General features: G+C 35.9%; 2 protein-coding genes across 2 annotated transcripts; one reads left to right on the top strand and one right to left on the bottom strand.

The window, feature by feature from the left end:
• Positions 1–4,477: 4,477 nt before the first annotated feature.
• On the top strand, positions 4,478–9,421 carry LOC107831800 (histone-lysine N-methyltransferase, H3 lysine-9 specific SUVH5-like). The gene is made up of 3 exons (XM_016659596.2): positions 4,478–4,765; positions 4,991–5,079; positions 6,007–9,421. The coding sequence occupies exon 3, from the start codon at positions 6,176–6,178 to the stop codon at positions 9,254–9,256; it is 3,081 nt and encodes a 1,026-aa protein (XP_016515082.2). The 5' UTR covers positions 4,478–4,765; positions 4,991–5,079; positions 6,007–6,175; the 3' UTR covers positions 9,257–9,421.
• A 777-nt stretch (positions 9,422–10,198) lies between these two features.
• Positions 10,199–12,577, bottom strand: LOC107831801 (expansin-like B1). Its single transcript, XM_075246924.1, has 4 exons — positions 12,358–12,577; positions 12,163–12,272; positions 10,939–11,247; positions 10,199–10,575 (listed from the first exon to the last, which is right to left on the bottom strand). Exons 1-4 carry the CDS (start codon positions 12,491–12,493, stop codon positions 10,375–10,377), a joined length of 756 nt encoding a protein of 251 aa, XP_075103025.1. The 5' UTR covers positions 12,494–12,577; the 3' UTR covers positions 10,199–10,374.
• Positions 12,578–14,955: the final 2,378 nt, after the last annotated feature.

The following is a 14,955-nucleotide window of genomic DNA, read 5'->3' as shown; positions in this document are numbered from 1 at the left end:
AATTAATGAATCTGTACAACTACAACATCATCTCAGAAAGAGAAAGCAGTACAAAACCTCCATCTGCTGGTGATCAAACACTTCAAAGATCTCTTCTTGCATATGGTTGACATACCACCAATCCAGCATTACCTACATCAAATCTATAAGCTTTTAGCCTAACATAAAATTCACCTGGGATCCAAAATCTCTAAGATTCAGCACTGCCGCAAAGAATCATATTATACATCCATTCAAGCTCTTCATTCCGTAATTAACATATTCTTGAAAGCAAAGCACTAGTTTAGAGTATCATCTAATGCTTTATAAATCTTTAGTAAATGGTGAAGTCAACCCGTTAAACGTGTAGCTCCAGCCAGGATGATTGAGAAAGATTTACCAATTTGAACTACTAATATCCCAATAGTAATAGTATCTTAAGGGTAGAAAGTCAGCAACCATAGCATAGGCTATTACCATGACACCTCTATCTGAACCATCAACAGACAATTAGCGATCAAATAAGCAGTTAGGGATAACCCTTCTATTTCCTGAACTCTTAAAAACTTTGTACATTAACAAACGCCAAATCTCCCCAAAAGTTGTACTTCCCTGAATATTGAATCAATCAGAAAATCCCTCCAGTGGCCACCATCTAGGCCGAGGAAAACTCAAACCGCGGGCCTTGGCAGTCTCAAAGAAATCAACATTCTTGTCACCACCACTAACATCCCCTACCACCATAGAGAAAGTTTCCACTAGATCCTTAAACCTTGTATTCTTGACTATTCTCCTCCCAACTTCTTCCACCAATCCAACATCCTTGTCTCCTCCCCTCATTGATAATGGCAATTCACGTCTTCCCTCAACACCTCCACAACCACTAACACCAGCACCAACACTTTCTGTTATCCCATTCGAATGCATTTCCTTGGCGCAAACACCATTCAACTTATCATTCTCATCTAAATTCATACTCTCCACACCTCTTCCACCACCATCACCACGGCTAATACCATCCTTCATCCCATTCAAATGCATTTCAACATAGCCAACACCATTCAACTTCTCATTGTCATCTACACCTCTTTCACCATTTTCACGCTTTTCTCCTCTATCTCCCTCCTCCTCACCTCTCTCAGACATTTTCACAGTAGAAGAATCCGCATTTCCCTCAATTCCACGCTCATTAACTTTCACATTTTCCTCACATTCTATCACTACCTCAGTATCAACATCCTGAGTCTGATCAATTTCAATCATAATCGGTCCTTTTTCATCTAATCTCCGAACTGAACTCTTCACATCCAAATCCTCATCAGAAACCCTAATCCTCTTCAGCATTCGCCCCTCAAACCCTAGGTCATCAGAATCATTTCCCAAATCTACAGCCGCCGAGTTATCATGATTAACAGCATCAGTATCATCATCGTTATGTTGAAAATCAACGGCTGCAGTACTCGTACTCGGTTTCAGTTCATCGGAGCCGGAAAAATAGGGCTGAGAGTTGGAGTTGTTGTGCTCCGGCGGGGTTTCGAATTCTTCGTTATCGTGAGGGGAACTTTGGCTAACGGAATCAGAAGATGGAAGAGATAACATGAGTATTCCGGTGGGCTCTGACGACGTTAATTTTAACGACGGTGAGGATTCTGGAGATTTCTCGTACTCATGAATAAGAGGGCAGTTTTGTAATTCTTCCTCAGCAGAGGGACGAGGTTCGCAATACTTGATAATTTGGGCTAATAGGTCTGGGTATTTCACTTCCTTCATTTTTGCAAAAACTCAGTTGGGGTTTGAGGAAGAAAGAGAGGAGGTGAGAGTGTAATTTGGGAGTGATTGGGGATTATTTTAGTAGAGAGGGTTTTATTTAACTATTAAAATATTCCCGCCTTTGTTCTCGACTCCCGCCTTTTACATCAACGGTCGTTAACCACTGTAAGACGATGTCGTTTAAGTCCCCGAGGGGGTAAAAACATTCTTTTTGGTCTTTAAGTATGTTTTCTGTGGACCAATGCCCCAATTAATTTAGATTCATACAGAAAGATCCACTAAAGAAAGAGATCTTTATACAAATAAGTGAATGTTTGCTTTTACTGGTCGGGATATATAAATTATATACTTATTATATATAATTATATATATATTATACGTGAATTATATATTTATATTACATTTATTATGTATATTTTGTTTATACAGTTAAAACGGACAACTATTTAAGTTAAATCTTCTAAAGAGAACTCTGCATCGATTTTTTATTTTTATTTTTTATATTCAAACATGAAACATCTAATTAATGGCAGAGAGAAATTTACAATCTCATCACGCCTCCTTGGTGATAATATTATTTTTTCATTTTATCTCTAATTATTACTTTATTTTTATTTGATATAAGGAATTCGATTAGTGTATTATCTCAAATCGAATGCCTTGTCTTTAATTCATAGTACAATAAGTGAGAACTTGTTACAAAATGTGGATAAGTGAATTTCGATGTATGCAAACAACTTTAATTTCACACTTTATTTGTATGAATACTCTATGGTTATTTAGTGAATTTAGTATAATTTGATAGAAATGAGGAATATGTGGAGCTTAAAATATCATTTCTTTTGCTTGATTAAATTTAAAAATTCGACAATCCTATTATACGCAATTGCATGTAAAATCTCATTAAAAACCCAAGTATGATAATATTTTCAGAATTTATTATCGGTCTTGATTTTATTTTCTCGACGTAATTTATTGTCTAAAAAAACATTGAAACCATTTATAAAGAATAACGAAAGGAGAGAATTATTACTTTAACTTCACTTGTAAGGCTATAATTCCGAATTGCGTACTCTTGGTAGTTGACACTTGACACTATATCTTAAAAACCAAGACGAAGTAATACATAGTGGTTAGGCAAAGAAGTTCTTAAAATGTTTTGGAAAGTCAAATACGAGACCAAGGTACTTACTCTATGCATATAGTATATTACCTATTTATCTTAAATTCGTGCCACACTAGTGGGAATAGCCATGTGTGTAAGAATTAAATTTTAATATTTGAACATTAGTTTACAAAAAGTTTGAGGAACTAATAAATGTCTAAAGAAAATTTAGTATTACTGGAGTTCAAAAGTAAGAGAGCAAAGTATGATAAAATGACAATTTATTTCAATGCTGTTAAAAATCTGGAAAGTTGATGAGATAAGTGTGTAACTTCTGAAAAGTGTATGGTTTTCTTTTTTCCCTCAGAGAGAGCTAGAGGTGTTTGTCGGTCGGTACGGTACGGTATTTAGATATTTCGGTTCGGTATTTTTGGTATTCGATTTCTTAAATTGCTATACCAATATCGTACCTAATTAAATTCGGTATGATTCGGTTTTTCTCCTTTAGGTTTTGGTTTATTCGGTTTGGTAACTTCGATTTATTCGGTTTGAATACTAACTAGTACATAGAGTCATAGACGGTAATATTCTTAATTAAAGTACTCGAAAGTACAAAACTAAAAACGTTTGTTGACAATAGTTTTGTCCAAAACCAGCAAATACCAACCCAGAGAGAGAAAATTGTACATAAAAAAATAAATTTGATCAATAGAAATGTCTTGTTACTTGCTTAGAGTTAATCGATGAACTTAGAGAATAAAAGAAAGTAAAATTTTAGATTTCTTATATTTATGTTATTAACTAATAATATGTGTATTGTGTAATATAATATATATTTCGGTATGATATCAGTATTTTATTTTAAAATATCAAATACCATACCTATTACCAATTTTTATAAAAAACTTAAACCAAATACCATATCGAATACCAAAATATCGAATACCAAATACCAAAATTTTCGGTTTTGATACAGTAATTCGATATTTACTAAATTACGCACGGCCCAGAGACAGCTATGAATCTCCGAAAGTTAAAATAGCTACGAGTCAATATTCCAACTTTATAATTTTCAACTAACCAAAAAGAGAAAAAGAAAATTTCAACTTCCCTTCCATTTTATGAAGCATTTAATAGGTGTTTATTTAGAAATAAATTTGGTTGAAACTTAATTTTTTTTAAGTCGTGTTAAAAAATAATTTTTAAAAGTTGTGGTTGTTTTGAACATACATTTTACTCGAAAAAAGTTGAATTTTTTTGAATTGAAGAAAATATTTCACCAAAAAACTGGCCCAATCATTTTTTGGAACTTAAATTTTTTTCTTCAATTCTTTTTTAAAAACTTTTTTAAAAACTGATCAAATTCTATAAACAAATTATATTTCGTTTAAAAAAAATAAAAAAAATCTATATCCAAATGAGAGCTTAATTTCCACGTTTTCCATTTAGGAAACTTTTGTAGTTGCCTCCATAAATTTAGTTTCCAATTCTTTGGTAGTTAACACATTCAATTTAATAAAAAGTAGTAGAGACATTATTTGGTCTTATCTTGATTTACCATAATTCTTTATGTAAGAGAAGTGAACAAAATATTACAGCGGTAAGTCGGTCGTGGTAACTTTCTTTTTAATTTACAGCGGTAACACCTGTTTTATCCAATTTCTTTTACTGTCTTTCACTCGGACAGTTTCCAGAAATGGTTACAGTTACAAAAATGTCAGTAAGCAGAAGACAGCACCAACGCCATTTTCCATTCATGAACCCCTAAATTGTTGCTCCCACTCAAAATATCATAACAAACCCACGTTCACATTATTTGTTAATCAAATGCCTCTTCAATTTTCAACTCATTACTGGAATCAGTAGCTGACTCATTGCTTCCTTCTTCCTCTGTTTCTACACCTTTTTCTGGTATTTGTTTTGCTTGCAATCCCATTTTTTGTTTGCTTCTTTTGAAGATATTACTGTTTCAATGAGTTTATGTGAAATGCTTTGAAGTTTTCTGAATTTTTCCTATTTTTACTAATTTTTCCCACTTTTTTCCCTTTTTTGGGTTCTTCATTTCTTTGCTGAGGATTTTCATTTTTGCATTTTGTGAACTGTTTTTCATACTTTGTGCATATTTGTTTTTGGTAGGAAAGCAGCTGGTTGTGTGGTGTGTGGTGAAGGATTAACTATAATCTAGTTCTCTGAAGTGGAAACGTGGAAGTTCATTCTCAAAATCGGTATGGTTTAGTTCCTTATTTTCTGCTTTTTTCTAGCATGAAAAACCCTAATGTGCTCTAAATTCTTTGTCTGTTGTAGCTTAGATTCATTTCGTTTTCTGAAATATGTTTAATTCTAGGAATAATCCCTTTATTCTAGTTCACCACCTTTTTTTTTTTTTTGGGGGTGTGGGGGGTGGGGGGTGTGGGGGGTGCGGGGGTGGGGGGGGGGAGAGGCTTTGGTAAATGGGTTGTGAATATGTTAAGGGCTAGCTAGAATTTGAATCTTGTTCAGCTGACATTTTACTTATTGTTATTGGTATATTTTGCAGTGTTACAATGTAGTCTGAACATCGGGAGCGGATGTAGAGTGTAAGATATGTGTTAATCCGAACCAAGTAGCTTTGATTCGAACCTTGTATATGTGTTAAAAAGTTCACTATAAATGTGCACTAATAATGATTTTGAACCAAGTAAATCGAATGGGTTGTGGTAGAAACCGAACGCGAAATTGTATTGTTCAAATCCTGGATTAGACCGAGTTCTTACTTTTTACTTTTGGAGAACATGGAAGTTTCAGTCATTATCATTTAGAGTTTTAGGCTAAGATAGCAAGAAAGGACCCAAGTTTAATATCCATCAAGGTCATTAACAGAATTTCGTTAGAAGAATGTCGCATGACCAGTGTGGCTTCTTTTATTGAGTACTCATCTGTGAAGCTCAAAATTTTGTCTCACTTCTGGTTCGCCGCATAAAATAAAATAAGTTAAAAAATACCTAACCAAAAAGATTTTAACAATTTAAGTTCCTAAAACAACTCACACTAAAATATGGTAGAGGATCAGAATGTTATCCAACTTTAAATAATCATAGATTCATAGTATGTCACATCAAGCTTTTGCTTCTCCATTATCTATTTAATTTAATATATTGTGTTTGTTGTTTCAGCATTTTGCTTGCCAAAACAAGGATTCATTCATTTGGTGGAGGATGGTGTCATTCTCAAATGATGGTTTATCCGATGCATTGATCCAGTCGAAGAACCTGCTCCAGAGCGACTACTCCGCCTAGCCTATCTTCCTGCCCGCCCCCGGTTCTCTATGCTCGGTTCCACAACATGAAGAAGCGGCCATCAGAAAATGGTTATCACACCTTGGATTTTGGTGTTACTCCAAAACATAAAGTTCGGAAAGTCTGGGCTGTGCGGTATTTCCCCCCTGGTTGTGGTAGAAATGCTCCAAAAGTTGACTTGCGCCACAAGGAAAATGCTGTGGTCTCCATAAGTGAAAATGTTGCTGACGCGCTGGTGGCTCATGGTAGGAATGGTCCTAACACTGGGATTGAGTTCTGTTCTGTTGAAGTTGTGAACTGTCTCCCTGACGTGGAAGAGAATGAAGAATTGGATAGGTTGGTCGGGAATGCGTTAGCCAGAACCACGAGTCTGATAGAAAACAGGGTGGAAGAACCAACAAGTCATGCCAGATCTCTTGGATTTGAGTTGTCTAAAGATATTGAAAGTAGCGAAATGTCATCGCTCAAGAAAGCAAAAGTCATTCAGCGTGATGAATTGGTGAAGGAAGTCGATGGGGAGAAAAGCTCACTTTTGGTTGAAAATGTGGTCAGTGTGACTGATGGGGCAATTCCTGTTTGTTGTGTGAAAGCATGCTCACCGCCTCAGTGGCCAGTCAAGAATGGAAATGTTGCGGATAATATTTCCCCCTTGCCAAAGAATAAGTACTGCCAAAGAAGAGTCTTTGCTGTTCGTGACTTCCCTCCATTTTGTGGAAGAAACGCTCTGAAGCCAACCGAACAGGAGCGCTTGGGTGGTACTGAAGCAAGCAGGAGAGTGGTTTTGTTGGATAAGGAATTTACAGAAAATGAAGCGGTTGAGACTTCAAAAAATGTTATGGATACAAGGACATCGCACATGAAGTTGACTGTAAGTCGGGAAGCTGATTCTTTGAGTAAGATAGAGGTTGCTGGTTCCAAATGTAGCTTAATGGAACAAACAGTTTGTATTGAAGATCGAGAAGGTGTCCATGATAGTTATACTGGAAGGATCCAACTTGAAAAAACTTTAATTTTGCCAGAGACAATGACGAAAAAGGAGAATGATGATGCAGGAAAAAATGTGGGGAAGGTGAATATTGCATATTCACAGAATGAGTGTGAAAAGGTTACTACTGCAACACATGCTCTTGGTTCTGGAGATGAAATTATTAGGCCAATTGTGCATGGCTCGATGGCTGAACCCTATTGTCCATGGAAGCAAACTCATCTACATGGGCCGGGGAGCAGAAATGTGATTGTGTGTGGTCTGATGGCAGAGCCATACTGTTCCTGGAAGCAGATGAAGCAAACTAGTTTAGATGGTGTGACGAGTAGAAACCAAGTTCAAAAGCCTAACATGCATCGGCAGAAGAAATCCTTAGCTGTTGCCAGAAAAAGTATTCCAAAACCAAAATTTTCACCGAGACAGTTTGGCAGGACTAAATCAGGTTTCATTGGTGAAGTTGCGGAAGGATATTCAAATGCACTGGTTGCCAGCAACGATAGAGCTTGTGTTTTGAATAGGAAGGCACTACCTGAAGAATCTCCAATTGGACAGGGGCACTGTGAATTTGATGTGAATCTGCCACCTTTTGGTTCCAGCAGCAATGATGCTCGTAGTAAAGTCAGAGAGACTCTTCGTCTGTTTCAGTCTATTTGTAGAAAAATCTTGCGAGGGGAAGAATCAAATGGAGAAGTAAAACCTAAGCAGAAAGATAAAAAGAACAGAAGGATTGATATTCAAGCATCGAATTTTATCAAAGAAAAAGGGAAGGAAGTTAATACAGGACCCCGGATACTGGGAGAAGTTCCAGGAGTTGAAGTAGGAGATGCGTTCCAATACAGGGTTGAACTTGCTCTTGTGGGAGTTCATCGCTTATATCAAGCCGGTATTGATTTCCTGAACAATGGAGGAATGCTGGTTGCAACTAGCATTGTTGCTTCAGGGGGCTATGACGATGATTTGGGAGATGCTGATGAGCTGATTTATTCTGGGCAAGGTGGAAATTTGACTGGCAAGGACAAAATCCGTGAAGACCAGAAACTTGTGAAAGGTAATTTAGCCTTGAAGAATAGTATAGCTACAAGGAATCCTGTTCGGGTGATTCGTGGATCTAAGGCTGAATCCACAGATGGAAGAGCTAATTTGGTGACAACTTATGTGTACGATGGCTTGTACACTGTTCAAAATTATTGGACAGAACGAGGGCCACATGGTAAGATGGTCTTTATGTTTAAGTTGGTGAGAATTCCCGGACAACCAGAGCTTACTTGGAGAGAAGTAAAGTCATCAAGAAAGTCCAAAGTGCGTCATGGTGTTTGTGTTCCTGATATTACAGAAGGAAAGGAGTCACTGCCAGTAACTGCTGTGAACACAATTGATGGTGAGAAACCCCCACCATTCAAGTACATCAAGAGGATGATGTATCCGGATGGTTTCCACCTTGCTCCACCTAAAGGCTGTGATTGTATTGGTAGATGTTCTGATGCAAAGAGGTGCTCATGTGCAGTTAAAAATGGAGGTGAGATCCCATACAACCGCAATGGGGCTATTGTTGAAGTTAAGCCTCTTGTGTATGAGTGTGGTCCTTTATGTAAGTGCCCTCCTTCATGCTATAATAGAGTGAGCCAACATGGTATTAAAATTCCGCTGGAGATCTTCAAGACAGATACAAGGGGCTGGGGTGTGAGAGCTGTAACTTCTATCTCTTCAGGAACCTTTATCTGTGAGTATGCAGGAGAAATTCTTGAGGACAGAGAAGCCGAACAAAGAATTGGTAGTGATGAATATCTTTTTGATATTGGAAAGAACTATAGTGATTGTACTGATAACTCTTCTGGACAAGCAGACCTAAATGAGTTAGCAGATGAGGGTGGTTATACAATTGATGCAGCGCACTATGGAAATGTTGGACGATTTATCAATCACAGTTGTTCACCCAACTTGTATGCGCAGAATGTTGTTTATGATCATGAGGATAAGAAAATGCCCCATATCATGCTATTTGCGGCAGATAATATACCTCCCTTGAAGGAGCTTTCTTATCATTACAACTATTCTGTGGATCAGGTTTATGACTCTGATGGCAAGATCAAGGTGAAGAGGTGCTTTTGTGGATCTTCAGACTGTACTGGTAGGATGTACTAGGATTTGTAAAGTTTCGCTACTGTAGTTGAATGGAAGAATTACTCATGTCATTGTCTTTTTTTACATCTACAATAGTATTTCTTCTTGTTTGGTCTGAGATGCTATGTTATTATTTGCATGTTGGTTGTTCATGGAAACATAATGGAGCTACAACTCTCTTCTGTACCTACTGCATCTTGTTGATTTCATCAGAAGAAGCTTGTATAGGCTGACTAGTGTGATCCCAGTCAGAACCAGACATTTTTGCACCAGTACTCGGCCTTTTTGTTTGATCTTTTAGACGCTGTTTGAATCGGTTAATTTGCTTTCTCATCTCCTAATTACATGAATCAGGTTTCACTTTCCTCTTTCAGTTGCCAAGAGTAGCATTTTACATCCCTAGTGGAGGATGCGGGACTTCTGCGGTTTATTAAATTGCTCTCCCAACTGCTGTTGGCTCATACAAATATATATGGCTCTAAATCCTTGTTTCGATATGCTTATAAATGGAAAATTTGCTAAAATTAGAGGCTCTTTTTGTAAAGGTATTTCTCAAAATTTTCAATCCCTCCCTGAAACCAGATTCCTTGCCTAATGCTTGATATTTCATGGAAACTGAAGCTTACATCGAGGCTCATATAATCCGTTAATCGGGATCACATATTGCATTTTCCATATTCTCTCTAAAAAACTTGCATTTTTATTTGGTTTAATTTTGCTGTGGACAACTACTTATAGCAAGACAGTTTTCGTTTCCTTTCGAGTGTATCAAATTCAACCTTGTATTGCTGAACATGTCATCATTTTGAGGTACTTTTTGCTTCTAGCATAGTACAACTCGCAAGCACACATCTTAAAATGACAACATTTTTATAACGTGTAACGCCCAAGCAGCCGTGGCCGTGGTGGCCTAATGATACCAAGTATTGCAATTTAAGGAAATGTCAAGGCACACTACACCAATAACACAAGATACGACGATGTTTTATTTCATATTTTCTTTACAAGAATACACGAATTTCTGCCTTATTAACAAACAAACATTTGGTTAAACCACAATGGCTGATGACCTAGACAAACTTCTTTGACTCCAAACCATAACAAAGAAATTAAATTACAAACTAGTGAATTATACTTGTTCAGGGAATCTGAACGTCAGTTTCGTAGGTAGAGTCAGCCTTCCAGTGATCAGGGATCACAGTCTTATCAGATTGCACCCATTTGGTCTTTCCATCTACTTTTATTTGGATCTTCAGCTTCAGATTTCCCTTTGGTGGGTTGGACAAGTCAAACACTGCTCCATATGACCTCCTCATTGGTGTCCATTTGTAGCTTTTTTCCTGTATATATCAACCCAAAATTTTTACATCAAAAACCAAGAATTTAATTGATTAGTCAATCAATTCATTTTAGTATATCCTTTTGTTCAATGGTCAATGTCAAAATGTCATTTTCCAAATTAGAGCTTATACATATTAATATCTGGCCACCCAACTAAACTGCTTAAGTTAAGAATACCTAACGAATATATAATAATAAGTATTATCGATGTATAGTGTGTTAATAACCATGTATAATTAATATATAATTTATGTATATCGGCTAGGAAAAGTATATAGTGAATCTAACTGGCTATTTGTGTAAATATCTCAAACTTAATCATCAAATTTAAGTTTAAAAAATTGGGCATATAGAGTATATACCTCGTAGATTTCTACAGCTAGGATATCAGCGTAACCACCGTTGTTCAATAGAAGTATGGCAAGGTAGCCATGGTAATTGCTATGTTCATTGACCTTGATAATGAGATTGTCATATTTGCAAGAAACTCTTTTATAGTCTACATCGACCACGCCCTTTGGGAACAACATGTGAGCTAACTTAGGATGTTTAGCCATTTTGGCGAAGGCATCTGAGCTAAGAATGAAATCAGTTCCTGGCCCTTCTCCACTGTCAGTTACCTTCACCTTAACTCCCACGTCACTGCATAGTGCCTTGTCCTTGCACCACACCTGTTAATATTCCGTGTCGAAAATACAGGGTTAAGTTGAAGGTATAAAAGATAATTATTAAACTCTATCCGGCTCTGCTTGCAATTATCGATCTTAATTAGAATCAACTATATATACTTTGTGAAACACACATATATAGACTGTAGGAAATTTTGGTTCCACCGTAAGGGTGAAAATAGCACGCGTTAGCCAATTTTTGGACTGACAATTAAAAATTAATCAGTGTTTGCAAATTTATTGAAATAAAATAGCCACTATTTTGGTGAAACACGGGAAGTTCCAGCATAATATGATATGCTAGATTATGGAGCTCATGCGTATAAATTTCCAGCATATTATGTTGGAACTCCAACACATTATGAAATTCAACACATTATGTTGGAATCTCATATGTAAAATATTCGAACTCCAGCATATTATGCTGGAATTTTTTCGGATTTTAAGGGTATTTTTGTTCAAATTTTATCTTTACATGAAAAAGTAACTAAGTTTCGCCTAGTTTTGAAACTGCGCCTATTTTTCAATTACCAGTTGTATATTCAATTACCAATTATAAATCTGGCTATTTTTTACTTTTTCCTATATAAGGGGATGTTTTAAGGCCCATTAGGGTTATTAGTTAACCTTAGTATTCTCTATATAAGTACACTTATATAGTACAATAAAATATACTCTCAGCAGTATTTTTTTACGCTCTTTCTTCCTCAATTCACTTAGGGTCTGGACTGTGAAATTAGGTAGTCGCTTCGACATACCGTGACAACAACCACCATCCATCCAATTCGTTTGGTTTTGCTACGAGGAACAAGTAAGTTCTCAGCTTTACGTTTTACAAGCTATCTATTTAGTATAGAGTAATGCAATCCTTTATAGACTTTAATTATGAAAAAGTAACATGCAAGTATTTAGTAGTACCTGATAACATGCACCACAACCAACTCCGTTCTTATAGAGTTTCCAGGATGCGGCAGTAACCAGCCCATCATTAACATATCTGCCATATTCTCCATAACCACAAGCTCCAGCTGATCAAATATTTCAAAATACAAATGTTAAATAAAGCAATTGTAGAAGAAACTAAAAACAGTTGTGTAGAAAAAGTCAACTTACTTGGTGTTCCTTTGCCATCGGAAGTCTTATAAAAGGTAGCTTTGGAATCATAGCTTTGAGTTCCGTAGCAAAGTGCAGGCAAAAGCAAAATCATGCATATCATAAGAGTGGAAAAATGGTTGACAGAGATAGCCATGTTTTTTTAATTGTGCTTTCTAGAAGATAGACTTGAAATGGATGCTAAAAATGTAAAGAAATTAGTGTTGGATGATGAGAAGTGCGGGAATGGAATCCCTATTTATAGTTGAGTGTCCTAAGGGAAGGTATTGACTTTGCTTCATGGCCAACTTTGTAATAGTCTTAGTTAGCTTTAATTTGATACGTAACCAAATATTCAAAGTACCATATGGTTTTGGTCTTCTGACCCAAATATAAAATTTGGATTATCGGATCATGGAAAAAACTTTATTTTTTTCCTTCTGATTTTAGTATAAGCTTAAGATTTCACCACCTTCTCCGAAGCAGCAAATAGCTAAGGATGATGTTAATTCCCATAGTTTTTAAAATTAGATTAGAGATACTTGGTGCTAGAATAAGCCATTATTTCAAATTAATCAATGGGTGGCGTTTTCTTTTCTAACGTACGTTTGCTTGACTATATATTATCTTAAAATCTGGTTTGGGAACAGCTCATTGTTTGGGAATTTAAAGTCATATGTCGTACTGGAATGTCTTTAATCTTTATTAATTTATTGTTTAATAGCTAGACTTGTAATTTAAGTTATTTTAGACTAGCTGGTATACACTTCTAATTATAATTTCTGGATAGTAGGTCATGCTCTCTTCGAGCTAATTTATTTAAGCTAATTTATAAAATCCCTATTTATAGTCGAGTGTCCTAAGGCGGGTATTGATTTTGTTTCATGGCCAACTTTGTATTAGTCTTGGCTTTATCCAAAAATAAATATTCAAAGTACCATATGTTTTTGTTCTTATAAAATAGAGAAAATGACCCTCTATAGCCCATTAAAATTTTAATAGCGCATGTTTTTCCTCATTGACACGAAATGGCTCCCCCGGCCCAAACATATTACATCTAATAGCCCGAAATGTCTATTTTGTATATTTTTTATATAGTGACAGTCTATTTAGTATATATTTTGTATAGTGACAGTCTATTTTATATATAAAATGTATAGTGTCAGTCTATTGTATATAAAATATATAGTGGCAGTCTATTTAGTATTATTTTGTATAGTGACAGTTTATTTTGTATATATTTTGTATAGTGACAGTCTATTTAGTATATTTATTGTATAATGACAGTCTATTTTTATATAAATTTTGTATAGTGATATTCTATTGTATATAAATTGTATAGTGACAGTCCTATACAATTCCTCTTGCTTTCTTTTGTTTCTAGTTGGTTGTAATAGATTTGCCTACAACCTTGAATTAATGTGAACCTCATTGGTTGAGGTATAGAAGCTACATACAGAATTGAGGAAGATGACAGGTACAACATTGGCATCATAAATCAAAACTCCAAAGGTGTCATACTGCTCATGAATGTGAACATTTCATCAACAATGTACAATATAAAGAAATCAAAGAGTATTTCTTCGACAAACAATGGACCCTGTCGTCTCAATCTGTCATACCCTTTTACCCAATATGTTGTTCTGGCAACACATGATACAGTAAGTACCCAACTAGTATATTTTTACAAAAACTAGAAAAAGACCTAATAGGAGAATACAACTTCTTCCTACAATAGGAGGAAGAGTTTTTGAAACTCAAACACCGGCGACCCTCCATTAAATCCAGCGACTCTTTTTTCTCATTTTATTTACTGTTTTTGGGGCTTTTGATATTATAAAAATCTAGATCTAAAAAATGGTTTGCTTGCTATTTGGATTTCGGCAGATTTGGCCGGTATATAACTTTTCCTACGACCGTGAATTTTTCGGCCACTGCTACGACCGGTGAAGTTTTCCGGCTAAACCATTTTGGACCGAAAATCATTTCTCCAGTGAACCTGTATTTGTGCTTGTGGGTCAGATGTATAATTCGGTGGCTAGCCACTAGAATTATTTTTGGGCTATAAAATATATATTGTAGTTTTGGGCTACTTAGGTGTTATACGTTTGGCCTAAGTGGCTATAAATGAATTTGGTCAATTAAATTTGTAAGTGGTTTTAAGGATACGCAGATTTATTTGACACAAAGCAGTAAATAAAGACAAATCAAATAAATAAGGATGAAGTAAGCTCAAACCACACGAAGTAGACGATTTAAGCCTTAGTGAAATATTGCCCCTCGATCCGGGATCGTAACAACAAGCACTGACGAACGAAAGCAAAAGAACTAATAACAGAAAAAATAATAATATATTGCCTTGGAATACGTGTTACAATGCCTTTTATGAATTATCAGACCCCCTTTTGTATAGTAGGGGAGTCCTACTTTAGGTATAATTCTATAAAAGGTATAAGATCTATTGATTCACTGATTGTCGGTTCCTTATTGAAACGTGACGAGATCCTTGTCGTAATATCCGACCGGTCACGGATACTTCAGTCTTCTGTTGACTATGCTGACAATGTTTCTTCGAAGTCATTCGAGGCTAGGATAGATTCCGGGACCATGGCTTCGATA

This window comes from Nicotiana tabacum, chromosome 23 (genome assembly GCF_000715075.1).
Source record: "Nicotiana tabacum cultivar K326 chromosome 23, ASM71507v2, whole genome shotgun sequence".
Lineage (NCBI taxonomy): Eukaryota > Viridiplantae > Streptophyta > Magnoliopsida > Solanales > Solanaceae > Nicotiana > Nicotiana tabacum.
The sequence above is the reverse complement of the archived record's forward strand: the minus strand, read 5'-3'. Positions and strand labels throughout refer to the sequence as shown.

Excerpts from the sequence above, each read along its gene's own strand:
- LOC107831801 (XM_075246924.1), bottom strand. The coding sequence starts at position 12,493 with ATGGCTATCTCTGTCAACCATTTTTCCACTCTTATGATATGCATGATT. Across the intron at positions 12,273-12,357 it reads CGATGGCAAAGGAACACCAA|CTGGAGCTTGTGGTTATGGA; the intron begins GTAAGTTGACTT and ends ATATTTGATCAG. Across the intron at positions 11,248-12,162 it reads GTTGTGGTGCATGTTATCAG|GTGTGGTGCAAGGACAAGGC; the intron begins GTACTACTAAAT and ends GAATATTAACAG.
- LOC107831800 (XM_016659596.2), top strand. The coding sequence starts at position 6,176 with ATGAAGAAGCGGCCATCAGAAAATGGTTATCACACCTTGGATTTTGGT.